At 36.7% G+C, this 26,956-nt stretch overlaps 1 protein-coding gene and 1 long non-coding RNA gene across 3 annotated transcripts in view; one reads left to right on the forward strand and one right to left on the reverse strand.

The window, feature by feature from the left end:
* Positions 1 to 445: 445 nt before the first annotated feature.
* SAMSN1 (SAM domain, SH3 domain and nuclear localization signals 1) overlaps positions 446 to 26,956 on the forward strand; it is an 87,585-nt gene continuing 61,074 nt past the window's right edge. Inside the window, exons 1-6 of one of the 2 annotated variants that reach the window (XM_068690767.1) lie at positions 446 to 536; positions 2,133 to 2,270; positions 12,289 to 12,426; positions 18,976 to 19,016; positions 21,372 to 21,409; positions 22,959 to 23,045. In XM_068690767.1, coding sequence (XP_068546868.1) covers positions 2,247 to 2,270; positions 12,289 to 12,426; positions 18,976 to 19,016; positions 21,372 to 21,409; positions 22,959 to 23,045 — 328 coding nt within the window. In that variant the 5' untranslated portion in view covers positions 446 to 536; positions 2,133 to 2,246. The remainder of the gene's footprint in view (positions 537 to 2,132; positions 2,271 to 12,288; positions 12,427 to 18,975; positions 19,017 to 21,371; positions 21,410 to 22,958; positions 23,046 to 26,956) is intronic. The other variant, XM_068690773.1, reaches the window with a different exon arrangement.
* LOC137860495 (uncharacterized) lies at positions 16,396 to 26,951 on the reverse strand. The gene is made up of 2 exons (XR_011098945.1): positions 25,866 to 26,951; positions 16,396 to 18,819 (listed from the first exon to the last, which is right to left on the reverse strand). It is a non-coding gene; the product is annotated as an uncharacterized lncRNA (long non-coding RNA).

Genomic DNA, 26,956 nt, shown 5'->3' on the forward strand with positions numbered 1-26,956 from the left:
GTGGTTTACAGGCGTTTTTTTATGTTTTAAATTGTTTTTTGGTCTTCAACTATCCTCTTTTCTGTGTGTCTGCACATATAAGCAAAATGTAAACTGAATAGCTCAGTATAAGATCCATGCTTCCTTAGCTACACCTACCTTACAGATTTGTGGTATAAAACGAATAAACTTCCTCCCAAGGGTTTGAGAGTAAATATGTTTAGAAAAAAAAATATCCAGAAATTAAACCAGTCTGAATACAAAATGCATCCCCCTGAATTACTTAGGTTTCAATTCCTTCGTATATCTTGTCATGTTACCAGTTTTTTAGTTTTCTTGGAGTTTTATAGATAGCTATTGCTATATGCATTTAAAAAAAAAAAAAAAAGTCATAGTTGGGCTAGGGTACTTTTCATCATTACTTTCATAGTACTATGAGGTTTGTGTTTATTTCATTTTTTTCCAGCTGGAGAACCCAAGGCACAGAAAGGATCAAAATTTGTCCCTGAAGAGGAAACTACCGAGTGAGCCACAAAACAAATGCAAGCCCATCTGTGGTAAGTGAGGTCTCTCATATGTCTATTTGTGCATAATCTTGTTAGGAAATTGTCACTAGGTGGTAGTTAACAAAATCTGCTAGTGTTCCTCAAGTTTGTAGTAAGAGTAAATGAGAAGCCCCCAGTGTAATTGGTTTATCTATAACGATTTTCATGAAGTTCTTCATAGCCAAACCATTTTTTTTCTCTAATATGTGATACCAACCTGAAATTATAGCTAAAAAGGAGGCCTGGGAAAAGCCTTCAAGTCTTTTATAGACTTTAATATACATCAATGTAAATAGGGAAATCACAAACTGCAGTTCTTCTCTTTTTCATGTTATGAATCTTATCTGTCCTCTGGAGTTTGTCTGAGTGCCTTTTTGTGAGGCTTGCTTGTGTTTTGTTCAGAGTAGAAAATAAGTTATATTAAAATGAAATTATCCTGCCAAAATCAGAGGTTTTCAATTCACCGGGGGTGCAGAATCAAACTGCAAAATGACTTCCACAAACTGAAGTAGTCACAAGTATAAGCAATAAAAGAGATACTTGACATTTACTAATATAAATCCCTATGCCCAGAAAAGGGAAATTGAGCTCTTGGTCACAAGATGAGAGTACCTCTCAATTTTGGTGGAATTTCAGCTTGTGTCTCTTTGCAACTACTGTGTCTCTGAGCAACTACTCATTCAAATATCCAAATATCATAGTGTTCACATTACAGCTGTGGGAAATTAACTGGTGGGATGCAAGGAAACATTATTCCAAAAACAGATTAAGTTTACGTGTACTATAATCTGAAACAATTTGAGACTCACAGTCTCTATGTCATTATTTCTTCTTCAGACTAATAGAACTTCTAGTTCTACTCCATAACAAATAAATACATGGGAATTCCTTGGGCTGATGGAATTTTGTTGATTTATACCAGTTAGACACATAGGCTACTGGTTTTATTTCTAACTAATTTTCCCTCACCTGCCTGCAAGTATATACAGAAAAGCTTCATTATAACCCATGAATCAGCTTTGAATATTCACATTTTTTTAATTTCCAAATTTGCCATATTTTCAAATAGCAAATTTGGTTTAATCTTAATCTGCATCATCAAGCAGTCAACATGTAAGGTACTGGTTTGGTAATTATTCACTAGTATGCAGCCCCAAAGAGAATGTGATATATTTTTCTTTATAATTTGATTATGGCACATGGGTTTCTTTTTCAAGGTGCTTAAGTAAGATGCTTCCATTCAAAATATAGTCAACAATAGCTACTGTATTTTGTAAACTAATTAAACTGTATAGAAATGAAGCATTTTCCAAAAATATCTACTTCTTTGGAAAATACAAGCAAGATATGAAGAGTTGCTTTGGGGTTAGCTGTATGTTCTGGTGGCCTTCAGCATAAATAATTTTATTTATATTAGACGATAAATGAAATGGAAACAACAAGAGAGCATATCCTGAACCCATCATAATCATTCAAACCATTCTTTTGTTTTGTTTATAAACACTGTTCATTAATTCAGAAAACAGTTTGTACTGTCCTGAGAAAGCCTGTCTCATTTGATAATGGGCTTTGAATCCAGTGGATTATTGCAGGGATTTTATCTTGCAGTAATCTGCAGGGAGAAATGTACAAACAGCTGGGAGAGCAAGGAGGAGCTGCATTGTGCAGTGGGAGTTCTTTGGAGCAGAATTTTGGGGTGCAGGAGTGGATCTCAATAGCAACATGAATCTTTTCTGTTTTTCTCTGGTAAGTGTGCATACACATTTTTCTTTACTGGGTTGCTGAGCTGATAAACTGAACCAGTGGGTGTGTTTGGAAGGAAAATATTCAAGGTGTTGTATCATCAAGTGTACAAGGATTGTGTTATGACAATGATTCTCTCTAGCATAGAGGAAAGAATTTATGTATGAGAAATTATACCTAACAAAACATGATTCAGTAAAAATAAGTAAAAAGCATATTACAAATGTGCTGTATGCGTTTTGTTATTATTCCAAAAATCTGTATATTTAAACATTAGACACTTGATGCCAGCACAGCAAACTTCTTATATGTGTCTTAAAATTACTAAGTATATGTATGCTATAATTTGCTTTAAGTTATTTTGTTTGAGATAGTAGTGTCTGATTTCCTTTTATAGGACTCTGGGAAATCTACTAGAACTTTTGCAGCATTTTCTATTAGCTAAGCATGAATACATAGTCCTCTGGGTGAACCCAATCATATTTACTGTATTTACTGAAGGACAGAGGAGTTGATCTAAGACCCTCTCCAGGTTTTCTTTCTTTTGTTGTTTGATTTGTGTGTTTGTTTGTTTGTTTTCTCTCCTTTTTTTTTTTTCCTTTTCCCTTGCCCTAAGACTACTGGTCAGAATGAACAGGTAATTCGGGGTAGGAAATCCATAGAAACCGTTTCTGTTTTAAAAGCTTAACCATCTGCCAATACCAATGATCAGTATTAGCAGTAGTAATTAGATGAGTATATTTGCAGTATTTGCACAGCATAGGAGATCTGTTTGCTCATTTTTTTCATCTTTTGTGCAGATGTTTTGTATCTTTTCCCCATATGTTTAGAAAGAAAATAAAAATTAATATTCAAGCTGCACTTATACAAATTCAAATAGGGAACCTGCTTTGTGTAAACCATTGTTGCTAGTTGCTAATGCTAATCTCAGCACAGAGTATTGGTGCTTTCCAGACCATGAGGATTAAAAGCAGTTTTGGGGTTCTTAAAGTTAAATGCAATGATATACCAGAATTTTGTGACAAGAGTCCCCTCATAAAAATGATATAATGGGAATTCAGTGACACTTTTGATCACAGTTTATTGTGAACACCTGTGAATTTGTTTAAAGTTACAAATGGCTTTGTGGTACAATCTGTAACAGCTTGAAAACAGTGGTTTCTGCAGGCTTTGGGGACAGAACTGTTCTATCAATTTTTTATTGTTTCATTGGGGCAGCTTCTTGTTTTCTGTGTAGTTCACTTTTTAAGTTGTTGAGCATTGTAAAAGTTGAGAAATCAGCTTTTAGACAGAATGGGGGATAGATCATATGGGCAAGTGCAGGTCAAGTTGCAGTTTTATGTTATGCTGGGTGTGCATCAACTAGAGTTTCTGTGACAAACATAATGACTACAGTAATTATAGATGGTTTAGGCAAGTGAAAGCTAGTGCCATGATAGTTTCTGTAATGAAATTAGTCCTGTTTAAAGATTGCTGCTAAGAAGATAACCTCCATTCATTACAAGCTTTCCATAACAGCCATTCTGTCTACTGTGGTAATCTTTTGAGCAGCTGGCAAAACTTCTCACAAGTTATCGAGATCTAAAGATAATTCATAAGTCACTAGCATGGGTCTGTATTTCTTAAACTCAGAGACATGTGTACTCCTCCATGTGCATGCAACAGAGTGCAATTTCTTTCTGTAATCAGATTGTCTAGCTTGGAAATGAGCTAGTGATCCAAATATGTACACTAGCTACTTTTCAGTCTGTGACTGTGAAAAGGCCGGCAACACAGTGGTTGAACTAGTAAAAAAGATATGAGTGTGTTTTTCTCTTCAAGAAAGGCAAGTCAAAAATAATGTGCAGTAATTAGACTGTAAAAAGCTCTTTAAAAAACACCAGAGGAGCCAGTTCATTTGCAGATGTAAAATGACCACTGATGAATTGAAATAATTTATACCAGGTGAACATCTGGTGTAAATATTGAACCTGCAGCCATAGAAGAATCTTAGACTACTGGCAGACTAAAAGAGCTTTCCAAAAATAGTATTTTCATGGAAGTATTTTCCTCACATAGACCAAGAAGATTCACTGCAATGAGCTTGTGTGTGCATGTGCATATGCGTAAATATATATTTTAAAATACATTGTTTTATAGGTCAAAAAATACTTTTCTTCCTTACTGAACATAGTGGACAAAGTGAGATATAATCTTAGGGAATGCCAAGAATATTGTGTTTGAAAACAGGGTGGAACTAGACTTCTGGCTGATTTAAAGCAGTGGAACAAGTGGTACTTAAAGGAACATCAGTTTCTGTTGTCAGATTTGAGTTTCTGTGAGTTTGCTTTTGGAACTGTCCTTATCACTAAGATGGGCTTTTAGCATGAGAAACCACCAAGTGTTACAGACAGTCCAGCAACTGGTGACAAGGAGGCTGAAGACAGTCAAGTTACAAGAAGGTTGTAAGGTCTCTGGAAGCCTGGACAGGGCTCTGCCCTTTCCTGGGAAGCAGATAGCTGACACTGGAATAATTCCTGTTGCTGCTTTGGAGACTTGTTGTCTCCTGCTATGAGTGCTCCAGCATGGGGTGTTTCCCCAGCAGTGTTTTGTGTTCTCAGTTAACTTCATAATGATTTGTTTTCTCAAATGAGATTAATTTTGCCTTGGTCTCAGGAAATTTGCAGACTTTCCTTCATAACCTTGTGCCATTTTTCCATTTACAAAATGGCCTAAGGCATAAATGTCTCTGCTTTTGTAAACATAACATGTTAAAATGTCAGCCTTACACTCAAAATTTGCAGTGTCTTTTCTGTTTTACAGTACTTAACTGTACTTCAGGTGCTTAAATCAGAACAATACTGTTTGGTTTTAGAGCAATATGGAGAGGTAACCAAATCAAGCACTGCTTCTGTGTCAACTGCAGTCTTCAAACCATCTATTTTGGTAGCCTGCCTACTAAATGGAAGCATCCTACAAATCTAAGAAATAGAAAATGTTGTTAAGACATCTAGTCCTTTAATTGAGGTAGATTTTTTCCCTATATTATTTTCCTGACTCAAGTCTCAAATCTGCAGACTATATACACTGTGGTTAGCACAATTCACCTGGAACACCTCCAATTAATCCTCTTCTGGGTGTTTTTGTTTGTTTGTTTGTTTTCTGAGACAGTGTGCTTATATTACTGATTTGGGAGCATTCTTCCTGGAAGCAGCATAATGCTCACCTTTGATGGGGACATCTTTGAACAAGGGTGTGCAGCAAGCTTTTACTTATTTCTATACTCTTGGACCCACAAGAAAGACAGAGTCTGAACTTTTGGGTAGACCTGTGCGGTGTCAAGAGTTGGACTTGATGATCCTTAAGGGTCCCTTCCAACTCAGGATATTCTATGATTCTATGATAACTCTACTAATAAAACACACACATCCAGGAACATACCGAGACATTGAGGTTCCTAAGGTTGCAATAACTTAGGCCTTTTCTAGCAAACCCTCCAAAACAAGGTGGCTGCATGCAACCTGCCTGTTGAGTATCATCTTGATGGGGGTTTAAGAACTGTGCTGAGTCATTTGGATGCCTTTTAGTTACTGTAAGACAACTGTGAGTCAGGGACTGCAGATGGTCATGTTACAATGTCATGGATTGTTCTTGTCCATAATTTCATTTACTAAGAGAGATGTAAAGCCAGATGTATTTCTGGTTCAAAGAAAAATTGAATTTCAGTAGTTTCCATAAGAAAGCAGATATGAGGGGTGTGGAAAAGATCCTTACAAAGGCAGTATTTAAAGTCCAACCCTTTAGCACTGAACAGTAGCGTTAGCAATGGAACTGATGAAGATGGGAGAATTTCAGATGTTTCAGGGGTGCCAACACATATATATCAGAAACCTGTGAAAGAAGGGAGCTAGGGAAAGGACACAACACTCATAATCACATGGATGTTCAAATTAGTTATTCAAGTTGAGCACTAATCTTTGGGTTTAAGCCAAATAATATCACTTGCATTTGTCTATTTCTCTTCCATATGTTAGCTTTCTTACTAACAGTTTTGCGTAAAAAGTAAAGTACTGAGCAAAAGCCTCATCATCTCAGTGATTTTAAGTAGAATAGAACTAGTTATGTTTGTTTTTTTTTTTTTTTTTTTTTGATAGTTGGTTTAAAGATGTTCTGACTGCAACATATGCATTACATCTAATGTTATTCACTAAAACAGCCATTGTTACTAAACTAATGTTTCTATTGTAAAGAATACAGAGAAAATTCATATTAAAAAAATTGTGTGATATATTAATAACTACATGGAACCCCCTTATGTTAAAGAAACCATAGTATAAATAGAAAGATTCTAATGCTGCTATGGGCATTAGGACATGATGCTACTCAGAAATAGATTTGATTTAAAAATGTGTTTTAACAAAAAAAAATTAACTGAATGTGGAAGGAATATCTTCTGAAGTGTAGTGCCAGTAGAAGACATCTGAGCATTCAAGCTCCCATGCTTTCCATGCAGAACATCTTGTTCTGTTTAGCTGGCTAGTTGTCACCCCATAATACACAAGAGTTCACAGTGAAATTCTGTGTTGGAGAATGATCCGACTGCATTGCAAAATGTGCTTTTCTCTGCCTTATGGTTCATGTAGTCACTGCACGGCATGATAATAATAACATGAAAAGTAAAGAACTGCAGACAGTTATTTTCTTCTAGCTCTGAATTAAAATCTTTTCTCCCATAAAATTCCCAAAGCAAAGGGCTTTAAAATGCTTCCTTATACTTTGTAGGAGAAAGAAGAAGTACTAGGTACTACAGAATTAAGTTATTGTTTTTTTCTGCTCTCTCTTGTATTGTCCTGTGCCATTTAATGTGCTCATAACTACTAAAGGAGCTGAATAAATACAAAGTCTACACCAGCTCATATCTGCAAAGAATTTTCTCTCATTGATTGATGTTGGTTGCAAGGGGCAGACCTAGATGCTACTTTGTGAATGATCTTTTTGTCCTAGCAAACCCCAACAATAGCAAAATACCAACATTTTTTTGTGTAACAATATTACACTTCCCCTTTTCAGAATAAGTAAATATTGACCTTATTTTGCCAGATAAAGAAATTTGTGTCTCCATATACCCATGTATCCGAAGAATTCCCGATATGGCCTAACAGATTCTGTTGTGTGTGTGTCTTACAAATGAAACAGTAGTAAAAATTGCAGGTTTTAGGAAGTGGATATGGAAGTGCTGCATGAATTAGAGGTTAAAAGGGGTGGATTTTCTGGAGATTTTTCATATTGATAGCTTTTAAATGAGACTTAATGTTTGTGTAATAGAAGTTTATTGGCATAGCGTTGTCTTTCTCATACACTTTTTGGTACACACTTACTCTCTTGCACGTGCTCATGTTTTCTTGTGCCCACACCTTTTCCACACCCAGTATTTCTCATTTCTCATGCCCTCACACAGGCTTTCCCCACGTGCTCTGTCTCTTCCTTGCATGTCCCTGTGCTCGCTCGCTCTCCCTGACACCCTCTGCTTCATTGTCTCTTCCATGAAATTGTTCGTTCTCCCATGCTGGCTCTTTCTCACAGTCACAACTCTTCTCAAGCCTGCTCCCTTCCTCACACCATTGCTCTCTGTCTCATGTCCCTCCTTGCACCTCTTTCATGCCCTTACCTTATCTCACAACCATGCAGCCTTTCTTGCCACCTTATTTTCACTGTCACACCCTCACTTTACTGCATGTGCTTTCACTTTTTCCCACCACATCTCTTTGCTTCACACTCTTCTCACGTTCTCTTCTCTTCCTCTGCCAATCTCTTTGTCCCACCTTCCCCTTCCCTTTCCTCTTCTTTCTCTCATGCAGTCTAGCACACCCTTTTTCACAGACTTTTCTCATGACATTACGCACTTTCTTGCAACCTCATGCCCTTTTCTTGCAACCTCATGTTCAGTCTGTCTCACAACCATATGTTTGCTTTCATGCACACTTTTTCTCTCACCATCTTTCTCTCTCAACACATTGTTATTTCTTGTGCATTCATGCTCTGTTCCTTGTTCACTCCTTTCCCTTTCTTGCATGCTCATGCTCCCTCATCTCTTGTGCTTCCTTTCTTGCACATGCTCATGCATTCTCGTGTTCCCTTTCTTAAGCATTCTCTTTCTCTCATGCACTTAATTTCTCACATGCTAGTTCTTTCCACTGCTTTCTCACTATCTCTCCTTCTCACTGTTTTTTCTTCCCTCTAGCTCTCCTCTTACTGCCTCTCCTCTCCCCTCTTTCCCTTAATCATGTGCACTTTATTGAGTGTGCTTGCTTTTTCTCATGCATGCTCATTTTCTTATGCCCTAATGCCCTTTCTCTTAACTCCACTGTTTCTTGCAATTTCACACACTTTCTTGCAACTTTACGCCAGCTTTTCGACATGCTTTCACTCTCTTTTGCATGCATTCACTTTTTCTTGAACTTAATACTCCCCTCTCTTGCACCTCCTCCCCTTTTCACACCCTTCCTTTCTTTCTTGCACTCTTGCACCCTATCTTGCATTGCCATGCCTTTCCTCACAACCTCAATCTCACCCTCTCATGTCCTTGCACCTGTTTCCTCATGTGCATGTCCTCTTTCCCTCCCTGCTCATTTCTGCACACAACCCACTTCCCTCCCTCTCCCTCTCCACCCTCTTACTCTCTCCTCTCTTCCCTTTTTTCTCTCCTCTCACACTTTTACTTTCATTATTTCCCCCTTGTTTCCTATCCCCTTGTCTTTCTTCCTCTCTGTCTCAACAATTCTCTCTTGCATTCTCTTTGTTCTGTCCCTTTCATTGTTTCTCCACCCTCATCTCTCTCACCCCCTCTTCCTTTCATGTGTGCACTCACTCTTCATCACACATGATCATGCCCTTTGCATACTTGCACTCCATCTTGTGCCCTCATGCCCATCCTTTCTTGTGCCTGCTTTTTCTTGGGGGAGTTTTCTCTTATTCTTTCTTGAGAGCTCTCTTGGAGGCCCTTTCCATCTCTGCCTGTCCCCTAACTTCCAGCTCTTGCTCACTCACTTTTTCTCCCATGTGCATCTGTGCTCTCCCACACACAACAATGCACTTTGTGTGCTCATTCCCTTTCTCACAACCTCCCTCCCTTTCTCGTGCTCTTAAACCTCTCCTCACACCCTCACACCCTTTCTGACAACCCCAGTTTTTGAGACCTCACCCCCTTTCTTGGCAGCTTGCACCTTTCCATCTTTTTTACCTCTTATGTGCTTACATGCTGTTTTTCCCGTGCTGCTCTCTCACAGTTTCTCTCGTTCTTTCTCCCTTATTCTTTTCCTTTCTTCCCCACTCACTTTTTCTGGATGATGACATGCTCTTCGCAAAGCCCACTCCTTTTCTCATGCCCTTGTTCTCTTTCTTATGACCAGTCTCACTGGTCACACTCTCACTTTCTTACCTGCAACCTTGTGCTTGTTCTCTCTCATGCCCTTGTACTTGCTTTCTTTCTCATGCCATCTCTCTTCTCAATATTCTCTTCCCTGTGCCATCTTGCTCTTCCATAAACACTTTCTGGTGTGCACTTTCCCTTGCATGCACATGCTTTCTCTTGCATGCACATGCTCCGTTTCTCACATGCTCAAGCACTAGCTTTCCCTTGCATCATTCCCTATGTACACTTATACCTTCTCACTCTGCACTCCTCACATGCTTTTCTTCACCCCCTTTTTGTCATGACCTTCACATTTCTCAAGCCCTCATTTTCTCACATGCACTTGCTCTTTTCTGCAATCTACTTTTCTGTGTGCACCTGCCCTTTCTGATGCCCCCACACTCCATCTTTATTTCACAACATTTCTTTCCTGTTTGGGCTTCCTTGCACGTTCTCCCCCCTCATTGAGCACTTTCTCAGAGCCCCTCTTTATGTCCCCTCCTCTCCTACCCATTTCACACTCTCATCACCTTCCTTTCCTCTTTCATGGCCCCCCGTTTGCCTCGCCCCCAACCCTCGCCTTCTTCCCAACCCTCACCCCATACCTTTCACACAGGCACTCTTTTATGCTTTTTTATGCTTTCAACTCTTAATCTAATACTCTTTTCAGCAAGGTCCAGTGTTATGTCCCATTGAGGGAGAAGTATATGATTGCATTTTACACCGTGAATCCTGGAAGTGTGTAACAAGGTTTTAAACTCATCATTTTTATCCAGAAATGTTCACTCCAGAACTTCAGACCTGGAGCCCGAACCATCATTGTTACATGGTAACACAGTTAAAGTAAAAAATATCACTCTTTTGAAGGAGTCTTTGCATAGTTTCTCCTGCCTGTCCTCTTCCTGAAGATTAAAATATATATATATACACATCTCTTTGGAAGGTACTGTATGAATGCTTATTAGAAGGACTAAGATAAGAAAGGTTATGGCATATGGATACACACAGACTTTTCTTCATTATAGTCCTGGAAAGCCTAGATCTGTAGATCTGGCAGCATACCAGACACTTTAATCTGTTCAGACTCTACTGAATTTCCTTTGGTTTACAATGGAAAAATGTGTCTTCTCAATATGAGAAGGTCTTAAAGGTATTTGATCTGAGCATCACTGATTGCTGTCTCTGCTATTATCCCATTTTCTTAACACAAATGTTCATTTTTCCTTCTAACGGGGGTTTTTAAAACCTTGCTAACCAGTGCTCAAATGATGGTTTTTAGTGGGCATTCTTATTTAGAAAATGCAAGTGTGGGACAGACAAAACCATTGTAATTTGAGCCAGGTCCAAGCAGAAATAAACGTAGTCGCTTTCAAGACCCAGGCTCAGCTTGTAAGGTGCACCAGCCATGAGTAGTCTGCTTCATAACCCATCTCCCACACTACCAGGAAGCATTAACTCATGAATAATGAGAATGAATTCTGGTGTGTAATAAATATTTTCAAGAGGTTCAATCTGTAATATATCTCCCACAACATTTATCTTGGCTTATCAAGACTCTAGTAGACTGAAGCAAATAAAGTTCCATAGATGAACATTGTGGTTGCAAAAATAAATCATTTGTTTGAACTGCTGTTCACCAGTCAGTCATACTGACTGTAAAAATTACATATTAGCAATATAGCTTCAAATATGCATCTGTGTTTATCTTCTGTACTAAAGGAATAAATGTTTTTATAAAACGACACTGATTTCAATACTGGTGTTCTGCTATGAGTCATGCTGCTAAAAAATTATTTATTCCTTAATTAATGCAGTTAAAATCAGTGATCAAAATTCATTGGGAAAATATTCAATGCAGATCAAAGTGGCAACATCTAAAATCTAGGATTATTAGTTAGAATGTTTTCAGTTTTGCCATCTGCTTTCAGTTAGGGTCTTGAATTGTGGAATGGTGGCATGTATATGAAGTATTTGATCCTGGAGTTGTGGGTTAAATGTGAAAATCTTGTTTTCTGTTAAAATGTGTTCTTGTTGGCTGGAGAAAAAGCCAACATGTATATTATAGCATAAAGTTCAAACATTTGAATGCAAATGGAATCTATTTTTAATTCATTTCTAGCCATTGACATGACTTTGGGGGCTGAAGTCATGGCTCAAAATTCTGGGAGCTGGCAGCATTGTTTTTGTTAACTGCTATAGGAATAGGGTTAGCTTTTTGCATCAAATTAACATTTCCTATGAATAACAAGTATTAGCATTTTTATAGTTTTTGTAAATATTTTCATAATGTATTGTTTTCACAGAAATTTCTTGTAGTATTCAGGAGAAGATATACATCTGATTTAACTCCTCCTGAACTGATAATGCTTGTTTTTATTGTACTCTCAGCTTTACTCCTGCCAGTCTGTGGAATCTATGTTGTGATACCATGAACTGCAGCATTCTGGTGCTTACTATAATCAATTGTCATATGCTTTTTAAAGAGAGAAGAAATTAAGGATTTCAAGAGATAATGGATGAAAAACAATCTTTTTATTTTGTAAATCATACAGAATTGATGCTTTTTTTTTTTTTTTTTTTAAGTGGATTTATAAGTGTTCAACTTTGAAAATCTGTTTCAATTTGTTTTAGGAGGGTTCCATGGACAGCTTGTATGAGCCTGTCCCAGAACAACAAGAACCCAAGGATACAACTAGTATTGGCAGCTGGGCAAGCACTCCTGTGAGCATGCATGTGAACTGTGGACTGCCTGATAGGTCTATGTCTTTGGTAAGTAAAGTTTAATTGCAAAGTATGCAATGTGTCTTGGAATAAAAAATATTAGAGTGTATGCAGACTCACGTGTATTCAGCTGGCTCAGCTGCCAGTTTGAAGTATTTAGGCTCTTTAGAGCCATTGTTCATATCTCATCCCTGTACCCAATGACCTGATTTCTGTCCAGTCTTAACAAGCACACTTTAAAAAGAGGTCATGAGTTTCTATACAGCTAGCAAGAAACTGAGATTAGTACTGCTTCACAATACAAGGAAATTTCTCTTTGCAAGTAATAATGTGTGGAAATACTGGTTACATATATTAGTAGAGTATGTCTTTACAGGATCTACTCTCAGTGTCTTTACTTGTCTTTTTGAAAGTGTGGGTTGTATGAATTTTGTAACTGATGACCTCAGTGGAGTAGCCTTTACACTTCATAAGACATTGTTAAGTGAACAAGTGAAGGAAGTTGTTTTCTGTTTTTTCTTCTTCAAAAATATTACTCTACTTAATTCTTTATTATTGGCATGTTATTGGTATGAGGCTTTGAAAAATAGTTTAATATAGTATATTAAATTTTATAGTCTCTTTCATTTTATAATCTCTTTTCTCTGCTTAACAATGCCTCACTTATAGTTACTGTATCTTTGCCAAATAGTGATATATGATGCAGTCTGATGAAGAAATAAAAAGAAACCACGCTGTTCATTATTCAAGGAAGAGAGACTGCCTTGCCTTCACAAATTACACCAGGTTTTACCCATATGTCCTGTGGCTTAGGTGCTATATTTCGTATAGGTAGGTCCTATATTGGGGCTATGGTATTGCAGAATCACAAGGCAGCTTTGCATGCAGTACTTGTGTGGAGAGAGCGTTTGAGCTGATGGGTTAGGAGAATGGCCAGGGAATTGCTGCATGCACTTGTTGAATCTTGAAAGGAGGGAAACGAATAAATTGTTCTTCTCAGACCCTTCTGCTGCAACCATCTTGCTCTGTGCATGCTCTCTGCCAGGTAATCACCTTGATGCTCTGTGTAATGGTTCTGGTCTTGAGAGCATAGCAGTGCAGAAATCTCCAGAGGCCTCATCAGATCAGCACAGACATATGAGCCTGGACTCTGAGATGTGCCTGCATTACAGTTTTACTGCAGCAAGTGGGAGATGCTTTCCTGTGTGACAGGATTCTCCCCATTATCTGGTTGTGACATCATTGCTATAAAAACAAGCCCCCTCTACACTGTTCCAGCTAAGTGTTTTTAAGCATGGTTGTGAAATATGGCTGTAACTTGATCTTAGTATGCTTGCAGTATGTCAGATATGCAGAGCTCTATCTATTTGGCTAGGGCTGTGGTACACAACCATACTGAAATATGCTATTCTTTGAATGAAGGTGAGACACTGTAGATCAGCTTCTACATGCATTCAGCCTTTCCCTTTTTGTATGACTGCAAGTCAGCTTACCAGTTAAAGACAACTACACTAATATTTCTTTGTACAATGCCTATCTGCTAGGAACTGGATTTAGCCAAAGTGAACCAAAAATTAAGAGCAGATTTGCTTTTTTGTTTGTGTCCAACATGTGACAAATGACCTCCTCATATACTTTGCTAAAGATAACTATTAGAAACTGTCCTTTGTCTTGTCAAGGTATGATAGAGACAAATCTGTAAAACTGTGTTCAGTACCAGCTTGTTACAATGTGGAATGGTAAGAATTAAGGATGCACTGACCTCAGGCTTTTTAATTTTTGCTTTTTCTTGTTTTGTTCTGTTTTCTGATACAGCAGCATTTCTTCAGAGTCCTCATTATTTTGAGTCAGGTTTGATACATTTTTCAGCTAAATAAAAGTAATCAACATGCCCAATAAATAACTTTATTTTTGTTAAGCCAGCCTAGGAAAGCATAGAAAAGCAGCTAAAATGTTAGTGTAGGATTATAAAATCATATATATTAATCTGAACAAATTGTAGCAATTCATTCTTATATTGCTCAGTACTGTTTGTTTGTTTGTTTGTGTTTGTTTGTTTGTTTGTTTGTTTTTGGGGGGTAGACACTGCCAAGTCCGTGAAGATGCATGTATAACAGTGAATATTAGAAACTTTATTTATTTATTTATTTATTGTTTCTTCTAACTCTTATGATACATTTCTGTTTCCTAAAGGGGTATTTTACTGATGGCACATTTATTCATCATAAATTTAAATTTCATCATCAATAAAAGCTAGGGTAAGTGGGAAAGCAAGCTGTTGGCTCACTAGATATTAACAAGAAGCCTCATAAGACTGGCTGTCGGCTTTATTGTGCTCTGTTTTTAGAGAATATTCAGCTCAGCACTTAACTAAAAATAACGCTTGATGCTGTGTCACTGTGCTGGCTGTAGAATCAAAATGGTTATTTATAAAATACTCACTAGAAATGGAAAACAAGATTAGTGATGACGTGTCGACAGTAAGACCTATGGAAAAATGCTGCTAAGGCCAAAGGACTGTGTAATCTTATCTACTATTTCTAGCATGTGAGTTATTAGACCTACACCTTGGATGAAGCCGTTAAGCTTATTAACTGAGCCCATTTGTACTTCTCTCCCATTTTTAATTCCGTCACTTGGTTTCATGCTACAGGAAGGCCCCCATAGCATGATAAATTCAGAACATTATTGGCTCCCTCAGGCCCTGATTCAGCCATCTATCATTATTCAGTAATGCACATACTTAAGTGCATCGCTAAGTAGGTATGGGCTTGAGTGTATGTTTAAATGGTTGGCTGAGCCATGGCCATGCAGATTCCACAGTGCTGTTACATATCAGGATGGAGCAGCCTGGCACTGCACATCTTCCTAGGACACTTTGCACCCTTCCTTTTTTCTTTATAAATCAATAGGGCAGGCATTTCAGGTATGCCGCCCTCAACACAAAAGCGAGGCTAGTACAAGAGGAATTTTTTTCCTCCTATTGGAGCGAAGTAATTATTGTCTTGCGTTTATCTTGTCTGTTGTGATTTGTCCTAATCACAGTTGGGCAGTGATGTTTCACCAGAGACATGGAAAATACAGGGTCCTGAGGTGTCTGGAGCCATGCATGATATAATTCAGAGAACACACTCTTTGGACACCTTTTTGATTATTTTTGCTCCTGGCAAAATATGTGCCCAAATGACGCATTCTGGATGAAGAATAATCTTTTGTGTACACTGTTTTTCACATAACTTAGATGACCTATTTAGTATATGAAATGTTTTGCCTGGAATGTTCCCAATCTGTGTTCCTGTGGTAATGGCTTGTGCCAGTTATACACACTTGTCTTTTGATTTTAATCCTCACAGGGAACTGGCCTGTTAACTTCCTGGTTACTTTGCCTGTTGCTCAGCTTCAATCATATTCTCAGACAGAAAGCAAAAACTAGGTTTACAGAGCTGTTTCTGAACCTTATAGGAAAGTTGAATCAGGCTTTCCTTGGAAGCAGCTGGTAGCCAAGAGTACAGAGTGAATCATGACCCCTTTGCTTCCAACAGTGTTATTAACAGGGAAAATTAATTTCTTCATCCTGCACCTCTTGTAGCTTGGTGTTGCAGTATTCTACCCCATGACCTGTCTTCAGCTTCTTAGGAAAAAAAAACAAACAAAACACTTCCATATTAAAACTAGTTTCGTATATTTCCCATCAGATTGCAATCACAAATGTCATAAGATCCAAATATTTTTCAACTGCTGACTGTGATATGATTGACTACCCTATATATCAGAAAAGTGCCAAATAATTTATCAGTCTAAGTTATTGCCAGCAAAATCACAATCAGTCATGATACATACTTCAGTATGCAGTGTTGTAATTGGCATTCCATTGATGCCATTGAAGGAAAAATTTCAGTTATCTGAAATCATCTTTTCTCTGTTTGGAAATCTAACAGACACAGGAGCTCTAGTTTCCTCAGTCAGCTTGTAAATACCAGATGGATTAATTATTTAATTCAGAGTTACTTGACAAAAGCAGAGAGGAAAGGACTTTATTAAAAAATTCATAATACTGAGTTTCTACATACATGAGTTTGCCATTAGGAAGCAGGCCTAATTCCCTATTCCATATATGGAATAGGGAATTGTTCCCATTGAAAAGATAATGATGCACTTCGGAGAATGTAGAGAGTAGATTCTAGATGAAATTTAATTTAATTCTAAGCTAAAACATGCTCATAAAAGTGCTTAATTCTTAGTTAGAGATTAAAGGTATAGGGCTTTATAGTATAATCAAGTACCGAAGAGTCTTAAAGAGAAAGAAGTACAAACAAGAATGATTTATTCTTGTTCCCCAAACTAGCCGGCTGATTCAAACATAGCAGGAAGAGGAGCATTCAATGAAAGGAGCCATTTTTAAATGGCCAATGAAATCCACTGTCCTATTCTATTGCAACTCTGCATCCCATGATATCTAGTGAACTCACCACAGTATCGCCTCAGCATATGCCATACATGAATTTTTCACTGCAATTTAAGAAACTGATGCTGATATGTTGGTTTCAAATTGTAGAGCAAAAGATTAAACTTACAATTCTGTTTCATGTTCCATATCAGCTGTTTGGCATGTGAAGATGTGAATTAATAATATTTCCAGGTATATGACCACACTGAATCTTAGATAGTGCCACGTCTCCAGTTTTTGCCCTGGTTCATATACGGATTCTGAATTACAACATCCTGTGGTCTCTGACCTCTATGCATAATGCTTACTTTAATGAGCATCTTTTAAGTCAAAATGTTGATAGTTTTAAGTCATCATGAGATTGCTGGTGCTACCCTTTTTAAGAGCCTTAAAATCTCTTTTTCAACATCTTTCAAACACTTCTTTAGAGCTATGAAAAGATTTGTCCCAAGACAAACATGCTATTTTGTTTTGATTTGTTTTCTGCAAGAAGTTTTATTCATGTTGCTTGCAATATTTCAAGGTAAAGGGTTTTTGATCTGCATGCAGCATCTGTGAATGAATATATACTTGAAAAAAAAAAAAAAAACGTGGAAAATGTATGCAATTGTTAGCGTTCTCAAATGTCCAGGTACTTCAGAAGTATCCTTCTGTAGGACATCCTACACTCAGCTGAAATAACCTCAGTGCAGTAAAGCAAGCTTTTCATAACACAGACTCTGAAGAAACTTAAACAAATAAATAAATAAATCTATGCTGGGTTTTACTGAGAGAGGAGAAAAATATAAAATGCTCGGTTATGCACTTGTACAATTTTATGTAGAACATGTTTTGGCTTTTCATCATGCAACCTGAATGTCATTTTAAAATTACTGTAGCCAGAGATCTGCAGAAGTAGACGAAGGAAAATAAAAATAAATAAATAAATAAATAAATAACAATTAAAAAAAAGTTTTGGTTTGGTTTGGTTTGGTTTTGAACGTGTCTTGTTACCCAGCAGATTGAAATGGCATTCATCATGAATGTTTTTACCTTTTTTTTTTTACCTGGTTTCCGCTTTCCAGAATGGAAGACATAAATATGAAAATGATATAGTGCTTTTATATTCTGTCTCGGGAGATATCAAAATAGTATTCAGATCAGAGATCTCTTCTGTCCTAGAATGACATCCTCAGGTTTACTTAAAGTTAAAATTAAGCTCAAGTTCCAGGGTGACTGTGACAGCAAAAATGCAGGGAGATGTTATGGCATTCCTTACAGAGCGAGGCACCCTTTTCTTCAGTCTTTCAACACACGCATAACTGTTCTCTTCCTTTTTGCCATGTTTTTTCTTTTCCTATGTACTTTATTTAAAGAAAGTCCCAGACTCTGTAGTCGCCAGCCACTGCTTGGTCTCCAAAGAAGGACAACAACGTAATCTTCTATGATCCAGACAACTAGGTTCTGAGAATTTCCATGCAGCACAAGGAGAGAACAGGAAGCAGGTGATGAAAGGTTTAAGCAGATGTTCAACCAAAACTTGCTCATCAAGTGTGGGCAGGTGGCCATCAGCTGGGGCCATGCAGCTCAGTGGTCTTGCCTCCAGCCCAGCATTTGATTCTGATTTTGTGCCTCTTAGAGCTTTATCAGGCTAACTTAAATTACTTTGTTTTACTTGCATTGTATCCTGGTCTCTTCCACGTACAGACTTCCTCTGAATGCATTGGGGTTTCATGGTTTGCATCTTTCTGTGTTCCTTAGAACGCTATGTCGCATTGTAATGTGTGGGCATTTTATCCTCAGAGAACTTTGCGTTTTGGAGGCAATATTTTAAATAATCACGTTATGTTAGAAATTTAATATGCTTTCTTGGGGTAAGAGTGTTGTGCTCTGAGTTTTCAGGGGTTTTCCAGTTGTCAATGTCAACTTCTTGGGTGTCATTGATATTGAAAACACTTAAAATCAGGACACCTAACTACATATATTCTCTGCTGCACTGTCCTCCACAGCTTCAGCTGTCAGAAAAAGACAGGGAATAATAGTGGATATTATTATATAAACATGCCTCAAAAGTACATAAAAGCATCTTTCAGTGTCCTTCCAGTGAGGAAAATATTATATTTGGATTTCTGATTTTCATAGTCTTTTTTTTTTCTCTATCTTTTTAAAAGGAATTTCCTGACTTTGAGAACACAGTGACCAAAAAAAGAAAGTAAGTTGAGACAAGTTCAAGATCTACACAGTGTCACTATATTTGTTTGTTCTTTTCACCTTTGTTGTTTTATGAATGTGTTTGACAATGTTGCATTAATTTTCAGAGAGTACATGTATTAATGTTGCAGTTAGGAAGCAAGTAGCAAGCTTGTAATGCATTCGTAAAGCTCTTTTTTTCATATACCTAAAGCTTTCTTCCAAAATAATGGGACCAGGACAGCTAAAATCAAATGCAGTTAATCTGAGCTTGGTTTAACCATATGCCTGCTTTTCTGAAAGATTGAAGTGGTAACCTATTTTTTAGCGTGTTTGTACCATTGACCTGATAATCTTCTGAAGAGTTCTTTGTGTATTTAATCCAAATAAAAAATTAGTTTGCAAAATGATTCAGATTAAGTGGGTCAGACTGTATTTTATCAAGTACATTTGAGACAGCAGCATATTTCACTTCCATTTGTTAAGACACAGTACATTGGTTTGGCTTAATGATTAATAAATATTAGTAAACAGGAATTTATTTTGAGAATTCGTTTTTGTCTTGAGATTGAAGGTTATTGCATTACTGAAGAGGTTCCCTTCAAATGAAATCCTGCCTAATGGAATGATACACAACGATCTTATCTGTCTGGCTGTGACAGACATGAAAATCCCTGGATATCATATTATTTTTTCATTTTTTAGGTGGGGCCCCAGTAAACTTAGAAAAGCAATGTTATCTATGTCTATTGCAGAGAAATTTCAAAATAGGTAATGATTTCAATGAAAGCCTCATTTGTCTTAATAAAGAGATTTCATCTATTTTTGTCATCTGATAAAACTACTAGTAAATTATCAGCTGCAAACACAGAGATGTATGTGCTCAGTGCAGTGAAATCTGTTATATGTGACCAGATAGGACTTTGTAAAAACATTCTCCCTTTCCAGACTTCCATTAATCTAAGTATGGATATAACTTTGTTATTCTTATTTTTCTCATCATCCTTTAATACTTTTAAGGAAGCCAAACTACTGTGTGGGCTGGCATGGGTTTACCCAAAGATAAATCATTTAAAATAGCTCTACCAAATATGATGCAATCGCCTACCTGCACAGGTCTCTTGCTTAGATCAGAACCAAGTCTTCCCCAGTGACTGGATTAGTAATTTATAGTTCCACTCTCAAATCTTACAATGCAAACAAAACTATTCTATTCTAAAACTAACTCTATTCCAACTTATTAACCAGAATTTAGAAAGGTTATCTTGATCCTTTGACTAATCAATATGAATAATGAATAAGATTGGTTACAATAATTTCACTCAATGTGAAAAGATTTAATAGCAAATATTTCACTGCGAATGTCCAGCCTTCACTTATCCAGGCATGATACTCACACTGATGATTACAGAGAATAAATAAGGAATGATCATTCTCTTTCACTTACACTGTGAAACATAGAAGGAACTAATGAAAAAGAGTAGTAGAAATAAAACAAACAGAAGTATGCCTTAACAGTGGAACTCTGGAAATAAATGAATAAATCAAACTAGTTTCAAAAGGAACTAGCACTTACAGACTTACAGACTAAACAATAGTTCAGTTACATCCTGTCACTCAAGAAACCTTCCACCTCCTACCTACATCAATGTGAGAGATGGATTTCAATTTTTGTCCTTTTTCCCTTCTGCTTATCATTGTCACAGATTAAAGACTCTGGTTTTGCCTAGTACAATCTTCTGGCTTCATAGGTAAAATATAACAAATTAATTCACAGGATAAATCTTCATTCAGAGATTTCTTTTTTCTTCTGTTAACTTCATGTATTATTCAACTCATGATCTATAAAGTACTCACTGCAGATAGAAGCTTGAGTTAGCATTATTTCTTGATGTAAACATGCAAAAAGCACAAGGTTTATTTGGGCAATAAAAAGTCACTCTAGGTTGTGGCAATGTTGTGTTCATATGTAGCTGTTTGGTTCAATTCATTATTATGTCACCAAACTTCAGACAGTAATTTCTGTAAGTTGTAGGACATTTCAGATCACGTTTAAATAAAAGCATCTGTTATTCTATTTCTGATGGGCTCTCCGATTCAGTCATGAATTCTTAATTACAAAAAGAAAGTTGAATGAAATACTTTTACAGAGTCAAAGTTCAGAAGCTTTCAGAGCTTTGTGTGGCATGTGAAAGTAGATGATTGAGTAAATGAGAAAAGCCAAGTAACCCCAATTAAAGCCGGTGGGAATTACACAGCTAAATCCCTGTGCCCTGCTTTGAAGAATTAGGTTGAAAATATCCATATTTGATTAAATGTATTTTCTTTTTTTTCGTTCTGACTTTCAGCTAATGGTTAATTCTTTTAATTCTTTTAGATCCATCCAGAAGTCTCTGTCTGAAAATGAAGCATTTGGTTAGTAAATCTTTCAATCATTTACTATAAACTTACTAATCTCACAGTGCCTACTTTAATTAAAAGTCTGTTTTGCTTTACAGCTGTTGGAGAAAATGCAAAGGAAAGGGAAGGAAAAATACACTTAAACTATCAATGCATTCCCCCCTCTCCTTTCTACATTCATATCTGTAATTAGATATTGAAACCAAACCATTTTAAATCCCAGTTAGATTTCTATTTTTAAGAATCTATTATGGAACAGCACAAGAAATACCCAGCATGTTCAGTGTTTATTTTAATCATTTCAATAAAAAATTGAAATCTCTCTGATATAATCAAATTCAGTTTTCTGCCCTTTCCCATGTTTATCTCATTTGCTTCAGCTTTCACAAACAAGTTTTCCAAAGAAGAAATTCAAGTTTTTTTCAAATGTTTCTGACACTCTGTGTTATCATATGTATTATCATGCACACTTCGATTCAATCAGTTCTATTTTGTATATCATCTGTAGGAAATAACACTTCTTTTTTTTTTTTTTTTTTTTTTTTTTTTTTTTGTGTGTGTGTGTGTGAGCACTTCCTGTTAACATTGTGTTAGTTATGTTCTGAAGTTTGGAAAATTTAGATGCTGTATCTAGTCCTAGCTGAGTTTAAAGAAAGAAAAAAAAGAAAAAAAAGGTACAAAAACTTCATAGTTATCAACACACTGTGAAGCATGACCACTATGTTGTTCACCAAGGGAACAGGAGAATCGCCATCTAGTTTTGGGAGACTATATAGCTTCTCACATTCAAGCTGAGGCAGTATCAGCCTTAGATGTGTGTGACATGGTTGTGGGCATCTTTGGTGCTATTTCTTGCTGGTGCTAACACACTATCTGATTAGCTGTAAAATTCAAAACAAAACAAAACAAAACAAAAAATGCAATTCCTGGAAGCAAAATAAAGGTACATGTGTTCTGTGGGCTGCTAGGTCTTAAAAACTGTGTTAAGACAAAAATCATTCTGGTCATGTTTTAACGGTATTAGGTGAGGTATTAGACAGTGAGAAAAGATGATAAAACTTGAAGTCGGCCCATAATAAATCATAGAATCATAGAATCATAGAATATCCTGAGTTGGAAGGGACCCTTAAGGATCATCAAGTCCAACTCTTGACACCGCACAGGTCTACCCAAAAGTTCAACCATGTGACTAAGTGCACAGTCCAATCTCTTCTTAAATTCAGACAGGCTCGGTGCAGTGACCACTTCCCTGGGGAGCCTGTTCCAGTGTGCAACCACCCTCTCTGTGAAGAACCCCCTCCTGATGTCAAGCCTAAATTTCCCCTGCCTCAGCTTAACCCCGTTCCCGCGGGTCCTGTCACTGGTGTTAATGGAGAAAAGATAGCCTCTGTCCATCAAATTTCCTATATTGCAAAATCATCTATTCATTTCCATGTTTGACTAGTTTCTATAGCATTCCACAATCTTGTTTGATTTGTATTCTGATGCTATTTTTATAGACTTTCCTGTTATTTCACAGATTTGCTATGAATTCAGGTGACTGCTCTCTGTGCTTTTACTTTAGACAGGAAAAATGTGAATGGCACACTTTGGCAGGGTTCCAGGAAGCCAGAAAATGATTCGTACATCAGAAGGCACTGTCAGCTTGAAGGTAATTGCTAAATGTTTTTCAGCTGATTTTGCATTTTCCACAAAGTATTTTAAAGGGCACATAAGAAAATTTTTCATTTTTCACCAATAATTGAGCTAAATAATTTGTCAAGTCCTTTTGAGATCTACTTTGTCCTCAAGGAAGGAAAATGTAGTTTAAATAAAGCTTACGTTAAAACTAGGAAGATAAGAACACACTGTGAACAATTCACTCTGTGGTCCATGGGCCAAAGAAGACTTCTACAGTAAATCACAATAGTTATGTTGCACAGGGCTTGACAATTGTAATATGAGCCTAAAGTAGGAATCCATGTTCCCTGTATCCTTTACAGTACTCCAAATATCCAACCTCTTGTGTAGGTGTGATTTTTGTAGGTAAACCTTTTATCCAATTATCTTTCTAAAGCCTGTTTCAATGAACTTTAATTGAAACAGCTTTACAGCTAATGTATGGGAATTTGCTAGTGCACTGTTTAAGAGTTGACCAGTATAAATCCATTAAATTAACCATAAGAAATAACAACTGAGCAGTCACCTTGTCTTAAAGATAAACCTTAAACATAAATTAGACTTTTAAAAATCAAAATTCTTTGACAATCTGCTTAACATTGCTTCCAGGAATTAAGTTTGTATTTGTATTTTTTTTAAGTCAGTTTGCCATTACAGTTGCCTAATCAGACCAAAACAGTAAAAGTTCAGCACCTGTATTAGCAGAAACAGAAACCTTGACATGTAAGATTAAAGTGGATGTATCTTGTATTCTCTGCTTAAGCTAGCAATGTGACAAGATGAGAAGTGTATTTACTTTTAATATCTCCTGTACAAATTGTTTAGGTATCATCCACTGTTCAGAGATTCCACTGTTAACTCGATATTCCAAAGATAGCAGAGGACAGAGTGCCAGGTTTCCCTCTGGGTTTCATTCACTTCATCACTTGAAGATAAAGTGGTGAAGTGAAAATAGATCTGAAATTGTAATGTCAAATGCATTTGCTCATATATGTGTGAATAGGCTTTCTAGGAACAAGAACAAGAATGAAGATATGACAATAAAATTCAGAGGAACTCTGCCCTTGTGATGAACTGATGAGGGGAAAAGGAGTCTTACTGTTCTATAAGAACAAAGGTTATGATAGGAGATAGAAAATGATAGGTGAAAGAAAAATTACACATTTATTTCCTGACAAGTCTTACTTTTATCCAAAAACATTTCAGAATGATTCTTCAGTGTACTGCACAGGTTGTCAGTTTGGAGGTGGAAAAAAGCTGAATCAGAGAACAGAACTTTTTGACCTTCCTCCAGCCTCCAGACTCAAGACTTTTTTTTTTTCTTTTTTTTTTTTCCACCCTTTTAAATATCCAAAGCATGCAAAAGAAGCAGTGCACATTTTAAAAGCTGACAAGTGTTGTAATTGAAGGGCAGGGGCCCAGAGGGAACAGGAAGCAAAGCTGGCAGCTAAATAAAAATCTCCCTTTCCCACACTGCAGTAAAATTATTAAAAGGGAAGTCCCCTTTGCACAGTGGTGAAAACCACTTTTCAGAAGATTTACTGTTCATTGCTATTGATCAAGCTAATTTGTCAGTATTGATCAAACCTTTCCCTTAACAGAGATAATCCTTCAAGGTCTGTAAGTCTATTGCATAATATGAATTTCTGTTAGACCTGATCCAAATCTCACTGAAGTCAATGAAAAGACATCCTTTGACTCCTGTAGCCTTTGCATTGGCTCTTTAATGTGTCTGTGTGTACAACCTCTAGAAAAAAAATATATATCAGTTTTTCAAACTTATTGGGCAGTAAAACATACATATCTTACAGACAGAACAGTGGGAATACCCATCTCTGGTCACATGCCCAAACCCAAATCATCAGCACCAGACTTGCCAGCCCGAAAGTGCCATTACTAAAAAAGTTGATTATGTGAGTCACAGTCATTCCAGTTCCATTAAAGAGCATTTCTGAGACAAACAGAAAAGGACTGATACCTTGCAGTGTAATTCAGAGTAATTCTCTGCTGCTCCTAACTCACTCCACAGAAAAGTGACCAGAAAGAGCCCAGTTATGTTAATCTGGCTTTGCATAAGAATTTATTGACATGAGTTTTGATGGCTACAGAAGTCCAGCTAGCTCTATATTTAAATAAATGGATGGATTATCAGACACCTGGCTCTCAGTGACTTCAAGGAAATTTGTAGGTGCTTGAGATGTCTGGTCAGTCATGTTAGATTTTGGACTCTAACATACTTTTTGGAAAACGTGGGTGTTACTGGAATAATCAGGTCTGTAGGAGAAAGACGGTGTCTTCTAAGCATATATAAGCTCTTATGGAAACCTCTAAAGGCAAACTCATGTAAAAAATAATTTCTGTGATCCATTTTCCCTCTTTCTGTTGACGTACATGCCAAATAAAGGAAATTGTTTGATGGGGGTTTCCTGTGCAACTGACCTATATTTTAAAGGCAGAACTAAGGTGTGAAAGCAGTGTATCTCCTTTTCATCTCATGCTCAGATTGTAATTTTGGGGTTTTAACTCAATCTTACAATATCCAAGTAATTGCAAGGAAGATTGTGTTATTTTGTTTCAATTTTTTGTTTGCAGAGGGTTGTCCTTTAAGAATATTAACAACCCTAAGTATGTCTCTTGATTCAAAATTTTCTTTAAAAATAGTATTAAAATGTAGGGGCTAATTTGCCTGTAACTTGCCCTTTAACTGTTTGACTGACATGAAATTACGGGTGTTTCACCAGCTTTACACACACTGTGGTCTCATTTAATTCTAATGTAAGTCTAGTTTTTTTGAGGACTGCATCTTATTTACCTTTTTGAATATAAGTTTTCATGCTTATATCAAAATACTTTTTTTTTTTTTTTTTTCATATGATGGATGAAGAATCTCAGTCGGTTGAAGTTGAATGAACCTTTCTTTTCCTGTTAATCGGAGAGGGAAAAAAAAACACAAGGCAATCATTCTTGCCTGCCTACAATTTCTGAATCTATATTTTAAGTTAGCTGTCCTTTTTCAAGAAGGAGAATTACTGATATTGTAAGGTATTCCTCAGCAGCAATAAGGAAACCAAGTTACATTCATGAGGAAAACAAAACAAAACAAAACAAAACAAATATTCCTACTCTTTCCTAATAACTTTGGAAAGCCAGAGTAGCACTTAATGCTGTGATTTGCAAGTGATGTTTCTTTTGTTTTTTCTTGCAAAATAACTGGGTGCCTCTGATGTCTGTGTTGATGGAATGCACTTGCTAGGGCATTTCTATAATAGTGTAATTGTAGATGCTTTGCCTTCACTTAATTTTGGAAGTGAGAGAAGAGCTTTCAAAGTGAGTGTAGATCTTTTTCTTCTTAAAGACTTATTAAAATGTAGGCTTTTCAGAGTCATTTGACCTATTATTGTTCATTGTTGTAATGAAGGTAAATATTCTTCCCAAGTAAAGCATTAATGTCTTGGAAGGAATAGGTGGAAGTTCATCCTCTGAAAGTAATTTCAAAAGATCAAGTCACAAAGATCTCAATTGCAAAGACCATTTTTGCCCAGGGGCTTCATTTTTTATATGAATATTCCAAACATTTCTGTGCTAAATAGCTGAGCAGGAGGGAGCACTTGGTGGGAGTTTGGATCAGTAAACTGAGGACTAAATTCAGATAAAGAAATAAGCATGAATGAGTTTTATTTGTGTGTGTCAGTTTGCCAATTTGTTCTGTAGTCTAACTTCAAAGTAGTTTTGAGATAAAATGCATGCTTAAATGACACAAGATTAACTTCAGAGTCAAAATGTCAGCTCAAAATATCAAGTGCAATTCATATGATACTCCTTGAAAAAACTTAAAACAGGATATTTGAAAGCACATTTTCTTTCTTTCTTTTTTTTTTTCTTGGTCACAATTCACAATTCTCA

Source organism: Anas acuta, chromosome 1, assembly GCF_963932015.1.
Source record: "Anas acuta chromosome 1, bAnaAcu1.1, whole genome shotgun sequence".
NCBI lineage: Eukaryota > Metazoa > Chordata > Aves > Anseriformes > Anatidae > Anas > Anas acuta.